The sequence below is a fragment of the Acanthochromis polyacanthus genome, chromosome 4 (genome assembly GCF_021347895.1).
Source record: "Acanthochromis polyacanthus isolate Apoly-LR-REF ecotype Palm Island chromosome 4, KAUST_Apoly_ChrSc, whole genome shotgun sequence".
Lineage (NCBI taxonomy): Eukaryota > Metazoa > Chordata > Actinopteri > Pomacentridae > Acanthochromis > Acanthochromis polyacanthus.
The window spans coordinates 15,806,902-15,824,721 of record NC_067116.1 but is presented as its reverse complement, the minus strand read 5'-3'; the positions used below and the strand labels follow the sequence as shown (position 1 = coordinate 15,824,721).

Here is a 17,820-nt window from a genome sequence, read left to right as displayed (position 1 = left end):
GGGCAGGGCTTGTGATTGTGCAGCGCTACTTGTTGCTGCCTGTCTGAAGGAGCGTGAGTGTATAGTCTTCCAGCCGGTCAGCAACTCAGCAAGTCAGTCATTCAAACTATGAAAGGGAATAAGCTTCATAGAAGTATATGAAACTAAAAGATAAGTAAGAGCAAAGATCAGAAGCAGGAGTGATCTTACTGACAGGTAAGGAGCATGAGTGTGAATGCGTTTACATACAGTACTTGTGTGTAGGAATGTGTGTATGTAGATGTTGATAGCAGTCCAGATCGAGCTGAGACAGCTATCTTGATGGTCATCTTGTCTCCTGGCTGCATTGTTTCATCTGTCTGCTTTTCCTCATCGAAACTTAAAAATAGAAATCCTACTTTCTCTCTTTCTGTGGTGGCTTGTTATTTCACTACACTGCCACTGCCATGCCTCCTCTTTATCTCTCAGCTGTCCGTTTCTCCATCCCTCTAGTTTGATTATTTACAGCTTGCAATGAATTAGATTTACTCTGGGACTTTTTAAGCAATAGGTTGCCATCCCAAGGCGCTGGGTGTAACTGGTTGTTGGGATTGGTGGTGTTGGTTGTGGTAACTCCAGCAGGAAATAATTACATGAAATATGACAGATAAGACCAACGGCATTTCTTTTATCAAGATTTTTCTTCTTTTCATGTCTTTTGAGTATGTTGACTCACTAGATATTTGTCTATTTTTGACTTACGTTTGTTTTTGCCGTAAAGATGGGATACACGATTTCACAACCTTACTGGATGCTCATACAAGACAGTATTGCTTAAACATTCCCATCATATAGCATAAGTTGTTGCAAAACAATGATACGGTAAATTATGTATTAAGTTTAATGTGACATGACTTAAGTTTTTAAAGTACAAGAAAGCAGTACTTATCTAAAAGGGCTTCACTTTCTTCCTCAGGATCACTGTGACAGCTTGAGTGACGACTGGTCAGACTGTAACTCTGACCTTCCACTTATGAGGAAACATCTTTAAACAGCATTCCACTCACAAGATGATGACAGAGATAGACATTTGTGTACATCTGTGTGTTTCTATGCGTCTGTGTGGCGTTGATGCAGAAAAACACACGTATGCAGCAGGTTGTTTCAGACGTTAGTCAGTATCATGTCCCAACATCGTGGTGGAGTTGAACTGACCCAAAGAAATTCAGCCCCTAATTAATGCTGTCTGTGTCTGTGTCACATTCACCGTGCTCAGCTTTAACTCTGTGACGGTCGTGCACTTCCAGTGGCAGTATTGTATGGGTGGTGTTGTGTTACTTGGATCCCCACTGGTATTAGATGGTTGGTATTCCAGCTACCCGTCAGCACTATGTGACCCACTGATCTTTACAAAGACTGACTGCAGAGCTGGAAAGTAAAAAAGTACATGTTCTTGACTTACAGTATACACAGATTGGAGGCACTGGTACTGAACTTGATCTACATAACTTTGTCGCTATTTGAACTTTGAGAAAATAATGTACCTTTCTCTCTACTACCTTTCCCTGATACCATGTAGCTAACAGTGGGTGGAAGGAACTTTTTATTATAAACACCACGATGTCTTTTAATTAAAAGAAAACTTCAGCTTTTCGAGGAATAAACTTTGCACAAAATATGAAGCTCAGTCAAACTCTTAGCAAGAAAGCAACTAAGTGTATTCCCCAAAATGTCAAATTTTCAATCACATTTTGTGTTTATTGTCATCTGAATAATAAAATCTTGTCATACATTCAGATTGACAAACCTAACCTTGCATGGAACAAACATGCTTTCTCATAAGTAGCATAAATGCGAGTGTAAAATGACATGCAGCACAGAACTGATGATTTCACATGCCACAGTAGGATGTAATTTGTCACATTAGCGAAAACAAATGATCAACTTTTTAATTAGATAGTTTAACACACAGACGTTACACGAGGTGACATCACATATGCTCTGCCATCTTTGGTAGTTAAACCATAATTTCAAGAACTTGAAATATTTTCTTTGTCTGGCAGGACTTTTCCTCAGAATGTAGTATGCCTATGTTGCAGTATTGTTTCTGTTACTGAAGTAAGAGGTGGAAATCCTTCTTCCATCCCTGACTTCACTGACTGACTGGCTCACAATGTGGTGGTCAGTGACTGTACACAGTCCTCAGTGTAGACATACTAAATGAGCCCACATGCTGAGGAGAAGTTAGGTGTGAATATGTGAAAAAGTGAGGTGGACACACACAAAGATTCATATGAAATACCAGCTACTGCCGTGGGATTTATTGACAGCCTCATTAATATGTTACACACATCCTTCACACACACATACACACTGGTTGGCCTACGCACTGAAGAGCGCAGTAGGACACCTCTCTCTCTCTCTCTAACAAAGGCTGCCTCTACACAGTGGTCATGTGACAGTTGTTCCCATTGTTCACTTCTGGCCAGGGGTGGTTTTGCAAATGCACTGCTGTGTGTGCGTGTTTTTGTGTATTTGTGTGTTTGTATGCATGCCATAGCAGGAAAACACTTTAAGCCAGCGAGAGGAAACCCCTCATTCCCAAGCAAGTTGATGTTTGAGTTCGTCTTTCCTATTGTGTTTATGTTTGTGTGTAATGAGAGACCAGTGAGCAGCATGCCAGAGTTACTGTTTTAACTCAGTTTCACGTATAAGTCATATTACCGTGTAGAATGTTTTTAATCCAGTTGCTCATTTTGTATTTTGTAAACAGTACTAATATGATTCTCTCTGTCAGACCTGAATTCCCAAACACACAGAGAGGGCCCGTCCTCGTGAATTAAGTGGGACCCGTTGAACCTTTCTAAGGACTCCTGGTGGTCCACAAAAAGCCCAGTTTTTAAAACCACCACTTCAGTGGATTAACAAAAAGCCTTCTGCCTCCTGACTGATGTGTACGGTTGGCTAGAGAAACGGGGAAAGAGCCTACCATCAAAACATTGGACTAAATTCAATTTAATTTAATAGGAAAGCTGTGTCCTCCTGTGAGACCAAGAGAAAGCTCAAGAGATACTCTGTGCAAAGGAGGAAGGGATAAGATGGGAATATTTGTTTTATTGCTAGTAATCCCTTATAATGAGCTGTCTGCCGTCTAAATGTTTATACTGCCATTTCCTCTTCCTGTTAATCTACACTTGTTTCCCACCCAAGGCCTTTTTGTGTCTTTTTGTGTGTTGTTGTTCCCAACCCAAGGCCTTCACTAGTTTTGGTGACAAAGCGAACCTCACTTCAGAATGTTTTGTCTGTGATACCATGGTCAAGGAGAGAATGTCTGATTGGTTGGTTGGTGAAGCTACTGGTTTTCTTACTGTAAATTTCCATTCCAATGTTTTCTTTGAAACTTCACTCAAGATCTCAGAATTCCTGTATAGTTCTCCAATCATGAGTTCAATTATTCTTTGATCAGTTTTGTCAGAAAAGTTGTCTAACAATTGAATACAACATAAAAACCTTTGTATTACTTTGGTCAATATGGCAGATATTAAGTTAGCTGATACCACATCTTCTGTATCAACAAAAAATGAGTGTGACATTTTAGTTGAACACCACTCATGGGTGTCAGGGATCCTCAATGATCCATTGGGTACAAGCACACAAGACTCCTGGATGATTTGAACCTGCTGTTTTATTATTATCAGCATTTAGTCATTTTAACTTTGATTCTGATAAATCAAGGTCTTATGTCATTTAAGTGAGAAAAAGACACTCAGTGGTGCGACTCAAACCTAAAGTGCATTCAAAAAACTTTGTTAATGTACAGCACCAGATGTTGTGTCCAAATCTTTGAACATTAAACCAGTATGTGGAAAAAAAACTTACAGTTGTTCTTGTTTCACATTGAAAAGATCAACCTTGAGAGTTTCATGAACATTCAAGACTTAGTTATGCTCCAGCTGTGAATCTTCAAACAACAGGGCACTTTCTACCGCAGAACTTGGGGCAGGTGCAACATGGCAATAACATTTACAGAAATGCCCGGTGATCTGCACTTTTGGCCTTTTTGTTTCCATGGCAGAAGTTTCCAAGACCTTCAATCGCAGTGTTAGTAGAGTGTGTCAAAACAAAGACCAGTAGCAGTTAGTGGACGTAACTCCGCTACGATTATCTAGGAAATAGAGCAATGGTAGTTTTGTACTGTTAACCTGTATGGTGAACTTTACATTGTTCATGGCGATGTTAGAAAGGAAAAGACTGCTACTTTTGAGGGCATTTAACCCTTACAAGCCCATGTTTTTGGAGAAGTACATATACTAAAACATATACTAAAACCACCTAATCCATAAAAATATCACTCAAGTCTTGCGAGGTCGCATTGTTGTAGATGTTAGCCATATTGAACTTCGGCCGGTACGCGGCCCCGAATCAGAGCTTCGGAATTGCGGCTTCGTTATAACGGCTCATACAACTTTATCGTCTGAAATAATCAAATTTGGTGCAAATGTTTATATCTTACCATTGGTCAACTTAAACATACGAGTGTGTGCATATTTTATGTTAATTAGCAATCATTAACAAGTCGCACGTGTTGAGCCAAGAATGTTCGGTTTTGGCTGTGTGTACGAGTAAGCGGGAACGAGTATACTCGGTCCCGGCTTTTTAAGGGTTAAAGGGTAGGAAAAATGATGCTCTTTGTCCTCTCCAAGTTTGACCAGTCAGTGTGGTCCTCACTGAGTCTACCCAAACAATGTCATAGCCACTGCAGCAGTTTTCAGAACTACTTCGAAGTACCTGTCTTTGGGTAGGTACATTTTTCTACCCTAAAAACTGTTCTACAGGGATGATTGTTGAAGCTGTAATACACACAAAGCTTCAGGCTGCCCAAAAATGGCCTTCAGTTTCCTGCAGTGCAAAATGGCTCATTGTGTGTGCAGAATGTGAAACATGACTTTTGCTTTCATGTGTGCCAAATAGCAAACTTGGAGGTCTGTATCAGTACATCTTAAATGTAGTTAAAGTCAACAGTTCAACTGTAATTACAGCTATTACAGTTGGCAGGTTATGTTGAATGGGTTGTAAACATGTCAACACTACTCATGCTATACATTAGGTTTCCGGGTAATACACTGAGGAAAACTAATCTAAAGACAGGTTAAACAAACTACAAACAAACATTAAAAAGTGACACCAACATTTAATAATAGCTTCCCTTTTCATTCTTTGAGAAATAGCGATGGCATGTGTGATATTGTCCTAATATAGAATATAGTAGACTTAATCTAGGAAGTACCAGTCTTCAGTTGTGTGTGTGTGATGCAAGGCGATGTGACCGTGCCTGAACAGCTGTAGAGAGGGGAGGATGAGGCTAGATGGGGAGAAGGAGGGGGGGAAAAGAAAGGTCTATTATTATCAGAGGTGGAAGGACAAAAGAAAGAAAGAAGGAGACAAAGTCAGGAAGCAAAAGAAGAGCTGACATCATGATGGACAGAGAGAGAAGGAGGGGAAGTCTGTGTGGAGAGGGACACAAGACTGAAAGAGCACGGCAAAGATGGATGGGTGGGGAGAGGAGTGACTCAAATAAGGCAGAAAAGTGGAATAAATGGCATGGAAGGAGTACATGGGGAGGACGTAAGGGACAGGAGAGTGGGTGGCAAGCTTCGTACTTTTACTCTTCTCAGCTCTTAGCATGAATAATTTATTTATAAGATTAATAGTTCAAGTATTCATGTGCGTAAGTGCTGTGTGTGTGTTTGTGTTTTCAGTCAGTGAGAGTTAGTCCTTTCTCCTCTGCAGGGGAGGGTGTGTGTCTGGCAGATGGTCAGGGCCACACACACATACACAAACACACACTCACATATGCACACACTCACAGCTGACCATCCCTGAGGGTCTTATAATAGGTGCTCCTCCTGTAGTTGTTCTGCCCCTCAGAGGAATCCACACTCTGACCCAGCATGCTTTAGCAATTCTTTTACAGTGTGTTTGTGTGTGTGTGTATAAAGTTTACTCGTCACAGTGAAGAGTCTTGACCTGGCCAGCTGTTCCTTTCTCTTAAACTGGATTTGCATTTTTATTGACATTCATCAGTACAAGCTGGTGGCTCACTGTCCTTCTGCTCGAGTCTAGTAAGAACGTTTTGTTCCGTTTTAGATCCAGTTTAAGTTTGGCAAAAACACCCAGATTCACTGCACTCCAAGATTATTACTCAAATCAAATCTTTTCAGTGTCTTTTCTCATTTGTATCATTTCAGATTGCAGCTGCCTTAGTTCAACTTGGAGTTGAACATTGTTTTTGCCAGTTAAAATGATAAACGTCAGCTGTAGCTAATAAATGCTGTGAAAATAACTTTCCGAAAGCCCAGCATTAAACTTTGCTCTTTATTAGTTAATGTGATATTCAATAAAATGCTGTCAAACCTCAACCCGTACCCCCTTTACACAGGCTATAAACATGCATCTTGCAACACATCTGTGTCCTGAATGTCTTGTAGGACCATTTTATATTATCCATTTCAGTTATTCGTACTACATGGTGAAATCAATGAACACATTGGGGTTAAAACATATCTTTTACCGTCCTAACCTTGATGTTTATATTTTTTGGTAAATTTGTAACCTGCCCCTAATTTCTCTCTTAGAAAGCACTTTAGATCAAAGTTTTAAATGTGCTATTTATTTTACATTGACTTGACTTAATGTAGCGTCTTCACAACAAAACACTAATCTAATAAAACGTTTAATACCTACACTCCCACTTTACATTGGTTTATTTATTTAGATCCTTGTTGCATGTAACAGGACGTAGCAACATATAGAGTATTTCACTGTCAGCAAAACCCCAACATTGTAGAAAATGTGCTTGTTTTCTTTCTTAATGAGAGTTAGATGATCAGTTACATCACTGTGTTTAGTTAGCTTTGTGACATTTAGCTTTGTTTCACACAACAGTGGAAGCGGAAGAAATCAATTAGCCTGGCTCTGCCAACGGTGATTTCTAATAAATGCAAAGTGCTCCTGTTCACACATTGAATTATTTGTACTACAGAAATGGAAGCACATTGAAGTACATTGTGGATTAATAAGAAGTAGACTTTTGTACCTTAGCTATCTGTAGATGACTGCTTCTCAGAAGTTTTGTTCTTATTATAGAGTTTACAATTTTGCATAATCACCAAAATCTGAGCAAAACCCATTTTCTCCTTGAATTTGTTGGTAGCTATGTTGCTGACAAGCACACTTAGTTTATTTACCAATCAGGTATAACATTATAGCCACCTGCCTAATATTGTGTTGGTTTCCTTTACGGTGCTAGAACTCCTCTGATCCAGTGGGGCATGGACTCAGGACCTCTGGGGATGTCCTGTAGTACCGGGATGGTGGCAGTGAATTCTGTGGGTCCTGTGGGTTGCAGGGTGTTACCTTCCTACATCAGGCTTATCATGGCACATCCCACAGATGCTCAGTAAGATTTGGATCTGGGGAGTGTGGAACCCCAGTGAACACTTTAGCTCTGTTGTGTTCCTCAGGCCACTCCTGAGCAGTTTTTATGGTGTGTCAGGGTGCATTGTCCTGCTGAGGGTGGCAGCTGACATCAAGGACTGCTGTTTCCATAGGGGCTTGGGTGGTTGCTTGGTGTGCAATGTTTAGGTGGGTGGGACATGTCAAACATCCACATGAATGTCAGGATTCAAGGTTTCCCAGCAAGAACTTTGCATTATTACAAAATGATCCACTTTATTCACTTCACCTGTCAGTGGTCATACAGTTGTGGCTGGTTGGTGTATAAACATGGCAGTTTTCTGTTAGAAGGTATATTTTTGCTTTGGTAGTTGCTAGCTGTTGGGATAGACTCCAGCACCCCCCGCCACCCTAGTGAGGATAAAGCGGTATATAGAGAATGGATGGATGGGTAGTTGCTAGCTGTTTACCCTGCTCTCAGTCCTTGTGCTAATCTTAGATAACAGTGTCCTGGACCAATCAATCGAGTGTTCGCACACAGGGAAAAATATTGTCCACTTTCATATCTAGCTCCTGGAAAGATAGCAGAGTGAAATTCTTCAAATATTAGTAGTATTACATATTTTGTATTGTTCATTGTACCTTGGCTTTTGTTGTTGTCATGCACATGTGTAAAAGCTGCGTGACTGCATTTTAAGTTCATTCACTCCTCACTGTCAGCTTTTAGGAAAGGTTTAACAAGACAAATGAAATCAAATTAATCTCCTTAGGAAATTATTGATTTATGTTAAAACTTTCACCTCTATCCAAATAGAACTTGGAGAGACTGTTTTGGAATTAGTGGTTTTCTGAAGTCAGTAGTCGTCTGTCTTCAAATTCAGTTTAATTCTCATCAGCAGCCTTGTTGATCCCCTTGGGTCAAAACAGTGCCTTTCCGTCTGGACCGACTGCTTCCGGCGAGACTGCTAGAGTGCCAAACCCTACAATTTACTCTGCAGCCTACTTTCTCTGATCACAATCAGGTTGTTCAAATGCAGACACAATTACAAGGACCAGCGTTGTTGTTCACGTCAGATTCTGCATGAGATATGAAGGGTCTGTTGAATCCAATCTGCCAACATTTCTGTTATCTCATGATATTTTAGTCTGTACAGTATGACTAACTGCAGGACGGTGAGTGATTCAGAGCAGATGATAGCGTGCTGACCAGTCATCATCACACAGCAGGGGAATTTGTCAAGAACTTGCCCAGTGTTTTTTTTATCCCTCCCAACCCATCTGTCTTGTTCATCACTGTGTGTTTATACCTGTGTGTCTGTGTAATCAGACAACCCATCTCATGAGTAAAAATAGTGTGTGAAGTGCTGCTTTTTCTTTAAAATCTTTTCAAAAGTCTGGAGTAGAATCTGGTACTAAGGACGCTGCTGGAATATAAAGTATTTTAAGAATTTCCTCATGGTATGATACTTAGAGATTGTTGCTAAAAATATCACCTAACACTGAGGCAGAGGGTCAGACTTCTAATTTTCTCACATCCACTAACAGGAGGCCGAGGTTTGCACTGTGTCTGGTAAAAATCTGGTCTTTTGATCCGTGCATGGTTTAAGATCTGGCTGAGGTTAAATTCTCTACAACAGACTACTAGACTGTTGTGCTTGGTAAGTCATATTCAGGCTCTTTTTCATAGAACTGCTACATTTTGAGTTTGTTTCTTGGTGTCTTTATTGAGAGTGGAATCTTTTTGTGACAGTATTATATTGTTCTCCCTAGGAGTCAAGCTAAAAACATATAGAATTGTTGCTTGTTACACATTTTCCTTAACTGTCTGAAATTAGTATTGTTAGAAATATCTGTGGTATAGTTTTCAAACTTCTCACTGCAGTGTTACCTCACATCAGATAGTTAAGTTGTAACTTATGCAGTCCCACAGCAGTTTCTTCACTAAGAGATCTTAATCTGAATATGTGGATTTTATTAGTTGAAATGACAAATATACCGTATACGGCTAGAGTTTTTTTGATGTGTGTTTGTATACATGTCAAGAGGATTACTCAGTCATTTGGACAAGACACATTTAGAAGTCAGATTACCTCACTGCAACTATTTGCATAATATTTTGCGATGACAAGTTTCATTTCCCTCCAGGCAATGGATTTGTGTGAGAGTATTAAAGAAAGGCAACTGCTGTTCTTGCTCTCTTTGTGTGTGTATCATGTATCATAGTATGTCATCTCAGAAAGCACTGTATGTCAGTATGTATTTAGTTTCAGATCATATGTCTTTACAACAGTGTGCTGCAGAATTTTACACCTGGCTTCTGCCTTGTGTTACCGTGGTTATGTAACACTGTGTCTCAGAATACTGTTCGCATGTTGACTATAACATATGAAGAAACTTTTTCCTCTCTTTTCTTTGATTGTAAAGAACCTCTGTTCATCCATTAATTAATCTGAGGCAAGATCAACCTCAAATACAAAGCATTGCAGTGCTGGTAAAAGACATGATTCAAGTCCTCTCTGTTTGACTATTGTCTGTGTGTGTTTCATTTCAGAGCTTAGGATGATGGCAGAAGGGCGGTTTGCCAGTCTTCCCCGGTCCCTCCATACACACCACACCCTAGCTGGAGGCCCGGCCCACCCTGGAGTACCCAGCAGCTCCCTGGGTGCCCCCAGCAGCAGCACCTGCTCCTCCAGGAGGCTCCAGGCCTCCATCACCTCCTCCATGGACCTCCTCACCTCTAGACCTGGGTGAGCTGAACAACCAACAGTGGCTCCGAGCATCATAACAAGTGGTCTTCAGTTAATCATGGCAGAACCATCCGAGTGTGTTCAAAATACTAGTTGAATATTGAATGTACTTTATTCAGACACAGATACACGCAGTACACTTTGGTGAGCAGTGCTAAATATGAACGCATAACTTTTGTTTGTTTGCAAGAAAACTTTAAAAGATCTTTTTATATGATTCCTTTTCGAATGGCAAATGTTGTTGAAACCCCTCAACCTTCATAAAAGATAATCCTCTCATGGTGTTTAGTTTACTGCTCTTGTTAATCTTTTTCCATCATTCTCTCCTGCAGTCTGCCTCCAGGGCAGGGCGGCAGTCTATCAGAGATGCCCTCTACCGCCTACCAGCCAATCTCCATTCATGGAACTCTGCCTCGACGCAAGAGAGGAGGTGTCAACCTCCCCCATGGAAGCTATACTTGGGACCCGAAAACCAATCACACTCAGCCGTTACTTTGCGGGAACACATTGCTGGCTCCTGGACACATCCACAAACCCATGCCCTCCTCACTGGTCCAAAATGTCATTGATGACTTCCATGGTTACAGGTAAACGCATGCACTGACACAGCTAGTCGAGGATAATGTTTCTGTAAGCTGATCATTTTCATTTTAGTCTGTGATTTGTTGTTGCACACTCAGGGCAAATGATTTCTATCACAAATACTACATGTATGATCAGTTTGCTTAAGCTTAGTGTTTTTCCTAATATGGAGAAACAAAACAAAACACAATTACAGTAACTCTTAGCAAGGCCACCAAAAATGTGTCTGAGATATACAAAGACCCACTGCCATATAGACTTAAAGGGGAATTCTGAAAACACCAACTTTGGTCAGTTTGGGGTCATAGTTAATATGCACAACATTTGCAAACGAAAGTCAAGCCAAACAACTCAAAAATGGGAAGATGTGTGGAACATCTGAAGAGGCCTTTACAAACCTCTCCTGCAGCATAACTACAACTCCCCTTGCACTGTTTCAATATTGATCCTTATGCCCATTAGGACAAGGTGCAATGGCTTTTCATTTTCTTCTTCTTTTTTTTTTTACTTCTGGCACTTTTTTGCTGTTGACTCTAGGGTAAAATTGAAATCCATTTGAACTTCCCTTAATCCAAGATGCCATTATCTGTGAAAGAGAAAACTACACATCTCTAACATTTAATGCTACCATCAAGACTTGTCATGGTATGAAGGAAAAATGTTACGTATTCAAACTGCTCTTCTTCACGGTGGAAAGAAAGACATTTTGGAGCTGGATGGAGAAAGGGGAGGTTGTAAAGAAAACCCTGAGGGGGCGTCGCAGCAAGCTCAACTTCAGAGGGAACACACACACACACACACACACACACACACACACACACACACACACACACACACACACACACACACACACACACACACACACACACACACACACACACCTCATCCCTCATCATGTCCTCCCATCTTTCTATCTCTAGTGTAGAGTTACAACAGACTGTATCTGATGTAGCCAGCCTTGTGTGCACATATGTGTGTGTCTGCAGCTGTGTGCGTGTAGCCCCCAGCAGTTGGGTTACCTTTGTAGGTCAGGGTGTGGCAGAGCAGATCAGAGTTTACTGTGAATTCTTTGTCTCTCCTCTTTATCTTTCTGCCTCCCTGCTGGATACATTTCATATACCGCTGACATACAGCAGGACAATTTGTCCAGGTTGAATTCATCCTGTGCAGGTGGCTAAACAATGAACAACATCACACTCGCACTCTAATTTTAGCCCATTTTTCCTGAAATTAGTACAATTTTATCAGCATCAATTCCTTCTATTCTCATTTCTGTGTGTGGTAATTAAAAAGATGAGTTAGATCTGTTTTTAACCTTTAATTTTAGTTTCATTTATACATGAATAATTGTAGTGAGATAAAAAGAAAAATAGAGATATTTTTAGTTTAGTAGGTTGGTGGTGTTCATTACCATCAGTTAAGATCACTTCAAGCGGTCTGAAGTTTAAAGTACACCACTTCTTTATGCTTTAATAAATCAACTAATGGTCTCAAAAATATAAATGATATTTGCACTTCCCTAGGTAAGCAACTACAAAGTTTTTTGTCCCATAATGTTGTTTCCATTAACTTTCTTTAAGTTCTCAAGTTATTTCTTCATTCACATTAAAATACCTGAAGTAAAATCTGAATAGTTGCATTTTAGTTTATCTCGAGAAATATTAGGCCATTGATTTAGATAATAAGATTTTTTTTATATGTACAAATAACTGAATAGATTATCTGTGATGTTACTAAACCACTCAGTAGATTTCCAGAATCAGAGGATGTTTTCCCAACATACTTTAATCGTGTTAAATGTCCTTTCAGTTCACAGCTGAGTTTTCTATAAAAAGAGAAGGGAGTGTATCTTTGAGGTATGTAACCACTGGCTAGTCGGTCTTGACTTTCCAGTGCCATGCTGTCAGCTGACCTATGACCCCTGAACTTATGTTGCTCTAGCTCCTGATTGGTCAGTTGGTCTTTATGGTAACCTCTGTGGGCAGCTTGAGGACCACCAAGAGAGGAGGGGGAGGAGAAAGAAAGTCAGCAGAAGGAAAGAGTGGAAAGGAAAGGCCAAAAGGAGCATAAGAAGTTAAAGTGATAGACAGTACCTGACTGCTGACAAAAGCAACTAAAAGACTGACAGCACATTAACATATGGGGAGACTTCTATCCCTTGAATCCCTTTAATGCTTCTAACAAACTGAGGGAGAAAAACAGCAGGTTGTGACAGAGGGACACTTCTGTGGTGCAAATCAAAAGGAGGATTTATGACTGGGATTTATATCCAGATATTCAAGGAACAAAATTAATTTTTAATCAAAGCAAACTGTAATCACATGTTTCTATTGAAGCTGTACGAAAATATTTCACAAATGACATGGCAATAAGCACTGGGAAAATGTTTGTATTGCATTGTAACCAGTAGGGGGAAATATCAGTTATCTGTGGCAGTTTGGTCCTCACACTACCAAGTACGTCATGTGACGTGTCAACACATTCCTACTACTGATTAATTCTAACAGGATGGTAATTTGTAGCTCATTCACACTCAAAAAGTGACAATACCTTAACTTAAAGAAGACTCAATATATACTATTTCAATAGATGTTATTTGTTGGACAAGGAATTGCACAAAATGAAAGGTACAGCATCAGTGCTGTTTTTCAAACTGAAATACAAGATACCAATGCATGTTACAAGTGGGTAGTGACACAAAATGATTCCAGCTTTTAAAATACTCACACTCACTCACAATTTATCATTAGAAGCAAGTAGCAAAATGTTTTTCCAAATATGTAACAGTTCTTTGTGTGTTAAGGTGTTCCTTGAGCTGTTTCAGCACCATTCACAATTAGTTTTATTTATGTATTAATTTATGTATTTATTTAGCAGCATTGATCACCCCCTGCTTTTCATTATGATATTGCATTGTGGGACAATTGTGTCCATTAACAGCACACTTCAAGGTAAAGCGTACATTGTATTATGCATTCAGATTGTATATTATAGTGCATATTATGCAGTATAATGTGCAGTATAATGACAACAAAGAACAAGCATTGGGAAAAATGGGTATCAAAGCTGACATTTAAAAACAAAAAGTTTGTATTCAACATTACAAAAATGACTTTCTGCAAAAAAAAAAAAAAATGTAACAATGCATCTTAAAAGAGCATGTTCTGTTTCAGTGACAAAGCATTGCACAAACATTGATGAAACTGTCAGAAATGAGTACTGGTTGTCCCTCATATTGTGCTTTCTTTAGTGACCCAGGTTCTTCCTTGTTTGCACCACAGAGAACCTTCCCAGAAATTAGCCTGATTCCTAAACCCTGTGAGCATTTACAACCTGATCTTCATTCCAGATCTGGACCACATACCACAACACCTAATATTTCCTCTAAACCTGCAGTGATTAAAGCCTATAGATTGACTTACTATGTAGTATGCAAGAACACAACAAAATACAGAAAGGCACATTCGAAAATATTCAATTTTAAAATTCCGTCTTGGTTTTTAGTTTGAAGCTGAGCATCTGGTGTGAGGTGGAGGTCATGGGACCAGTTGAGCCATGACCTACACCTCACACCTTGAGACTCTGGAAGAAAATTTCTTGTAAATAGTGGACATGGGGCTTTACAGCATCTTTGAAAGCAATATAACAACAAGAAAGGTTTACATTTTTCACTTCAATACTTTACAGCAGTAGCTTTCCAAAATTGCACTTATTACTTGATGTCGTCTTTTGTCGTATTTCTTGTTGGCGAGTAACTGCTGGAGTGAAGGCCCTTTTATTTAGTTTTATTTCTAGCATACTTAATGCACTATAATGAGTACAAAGCAGAGAAATGGTAAGGAAATCCAGCAAATTCAGACTTCAGGTTTTTGATCTTTATAATGGAAGCATACTGACCTCTATAGGCTGCCTGTCTACTCTGCATCCTGCTGTGAACTCTTTCCATTGCTCTGACTGCCAGTCTTTCTCTCTCCCACACACACAAATATGGTGTAGTCCCTAACTAAAGCCAACTGTGGTCATGCTGAGTATTGTGTGGTGAAGCGCAAAGAACAACAGTAGCCAGAAAAAGATTGTGGCGAGTGCTGCCTGCCTTTGCCTTCCCTACTCTTGTTATTTTTTTCCTCTCTCACTGACTTCTACTTTTTCTGTCTTTCTTTCTCTGCCCTTTCCTGTGTTGCAGATCAGTTTTGTGGTTGTAGAAGCAGAAAAATCCAGTGTCTGATGCTGTTTCAGCATCATGGTTAGAAAAAGACAAATTTAGCAATGGTCAGCTTGTGTAGTCTGAAATGCCTGAGCGTGACCATCTCACATCTGCCACACTTTGTTTAAATTCTTTTAGTGCTGGTGTGAGGTTTTCTAAATGTTGTCAAAGAAGAATAAAGACATAAAACATCCGTCAAGATGCAATGTGGAGAAAACCACCAAACTGGGTTTAAGACAACAAATCTATATCAGCTGTGTACCTGCTGCTGTTTTTGTGAACCTGACCTTTGACCTTCTGAGTCTGAAGGAAAATGGAATTTCCCTTAGTTGTGGCATGTTTAACCCAGGACAAATCAAATGGGTGTTGTCTGTCTGTGGTGATCTCATCGCACCCACCTAGAGGGTCAGGTCAGGGTCATGAGGGTAGGGCAGGTGGTTGGTGTGGTCACAGTTTTGGGCCAATCAAAGGTTGAGCCAACCACTGACCCCAGAGAAGCAACACACATGACTACAGTAAATGGTCAATTTCAAATGAAATGTCTGATTTTAGTTGACATATAAGACTAGAGAGACTTGCTGAGTTTTCTCTTTTCGATTCTTTTCTATGTTTTCATCGTCATCAGTGTTGAAAATTTAACCACATAAATTATATGTGCACTGATCACTATAAGGCAAACAATCAACAAAAATGATCTTTATACTGGGAACATTCTTAATTCTATTCATAAAGTCATTTAATAAAAAAACATTTGTTGGAATCTTAGAAACAGACAATAAGACACAACTGAAGATACTGCCTTAGACACTGAAACACAGTGAAATGGTTTTTTTTTTTCAATTTCTGCTGTTATGCTGTATAGACAAAGCAGTTAATTAAAACATTGTGAAGAGATTAAGTTATAATGAAAATAAATGAGAGTTGCAGCTCTTTTGTATTTACACTACATTTGCAAAAAAACATAGCAAAGGACTGCTCAGCTTTTTACACTATAAAACAGTACAAAGCAGGTCTGTTTGAGCTTCAACTTTCTACAGTTGATCTTCAGCTCTGCTATTAAGGAATACATTTTTACACGTTAGGCCTAAGTGAGAAAGTAATAGTGGCATGCGACTAAAACTTTATAACTAGCAATGAGAAACATTTTGATCAAATGTTAGGTAATATCTATTAAATCCATCAGATGTAAACCTCCATGAAAGCACATAATAAAAAGGCAGAGTTTGGTTGCATGAACAAACAATAAGCTCCGTCTCTGGCCCATAACTGCTGATCATACCTTGACATTGTAGTCCCTTTGGCCACCTTCCTTCTCCCCATCATCTCCGCTCTCTTTAATCCTTATCTATTTTTATTTATGTGTGTAAATGTATGTAACTATTTCCTATGTACCTTGATAAGCAGAGTAAAGTGGCTAAAATGGGTAAACTTAAATAAAACCTTTTTACTCCTGCTCTTTATTTTAAGCAGATAATTAAAAGTTATCACGAATTATTGAAAATCAATATATATTTTATCTGTAATATCACACAGCCTAACACATATTCACAAATAGTCAAGTGATAATCACCAAAGCTAAAATACATCTGTAGATCGATAAAAACCCACTCTTGATGATCAGAATTTTTGCAGTGCATCATGTGCAATTTTTCAGCCTACAACAGGTGATGTGTCCTCTTTTGAAAGGGCAACTCAATGTGTGTTGATTATTATAATAATAATATTAGTAATCTAAAGATCTAAAATAGGATCCGTTGCCATATCCTGGGCTTCCTTGGTACTACGAACTTAAATCTGCAGTAGATCTTGAGTGTGACAGAAAGGCCTGAGCACTCTACCTACTATGAATAATGACTATACATTGTTGTGAATGGAGGCTTCTGTTCAGTTACATAACTAAATCCCACTCATTATCAGAGGCCATATTAAAACTGAGAGGGCTTAGAGCTAAACATATTTGGTTTGGTAAGTAATGGACTGTGCTAATATTCCCGTGGGAACACCAGTGCAGGCTTAAGGGATTTAAACTAGCAACCTTGCTAATGTAGCTAGGGATTTGAGCTAATTACCTCTTCCCCTGAGTCCTTGGATGTAAGCCTCCCATGGAGAGAGACTGAGCTGCATTATTACACTTGAGTACCAATATTTAAGCAAAAATGGAGAGAAATAGATGTAATGGAGTGTGCATGTGTGTTTTTTTCAAGCAACAAAATAAGAAAACTTTGTGCTGGTGGTTAAAACAAAGAAAATGCCAAAATACAATGTTTGAAAATATTTTCTGTGTGATTTTACCTTAAAATAATAGCAACCAATAAAAGCAGATGGAACTGCTGGTTGACTGAGAAAGAGACAGAACAGGTCAAACTGTGTGATGTGACTGTCAGCAGTTTTTGAATGAATAAAAGAATCAAAGGAAAATGCACATAAAGAGGGATTTAGGAGAAAAGCTGCTGGTGCTGTTTTTGCGTGTGTGCTCTAACCTCTCTGTGAAATTGTCAGTGGGCTCAGAATGGGAGGCGTGTGTCTGTGATGTGTGTTATGATGGGGGAGGAGAGAGAGGGAGGGAGGCCAAGTCAGGCAGGCAGAGAGTGAACATGTTTACCACTGACTGAGAAAGAAGGAGTGAGAGGCAGGCAGCGAATAGGACAGCGAAAGGGGGAGACTCAGTTTAGTGTGAGGTTTGGTTTCACTCGACTTTTTCTCTCTGAGAAACCCACTTGCAAAGTGAAACCTGGTGAACTTTGGATAACATTTCCACGACAGTTGACTTTCAATTTTATAGCGCAGGTTCGCCTTCTTGGTTGAGCATATGGCTAAGATGGATGCTTGTTTGGACCAGTGAAATCCATTTAGAGCTTTTTAGAAAGTGCCACG

At 39.5% G+C, this 17,820-nt stretch overlaps 1 protein-coding gene across 2 annotated transcripts in view; it reads left to right on the top strand.

Annotated features, from left to right (window-relative positions):
• bcar3 (BCAR3 adaptor protein, NSP family member) overlaps positions 1-17,820 on the top strand; it is a 71,664-nt gene that overhangs the window by 21,273 nt on the left and 32,571 nt on the right. Inside the window, exons 1-3 of one of the 2 annotated variants that reach the window (XM_022197930.2) lie at positions 37-195; positions 9,965-10,160; positions 10,493-10,747. In XM_022197930.2, the coding sequence (XP_022053622.2) occupies positions 9,973-10,160; positions 10,493-10,747 (443 nt within the window). In that variant the 5' untranslated portion in view covers positions 37-195; positions 9,965-9,972. Of the gene's footprint in view, positions 1-36; positions 196-9,964; positions 10,161-10,492; positions 10,748-17,820 lie in introns of those variants that run through there. The other variant, XM_051947444.1, reaches the window with a different exon arrangement.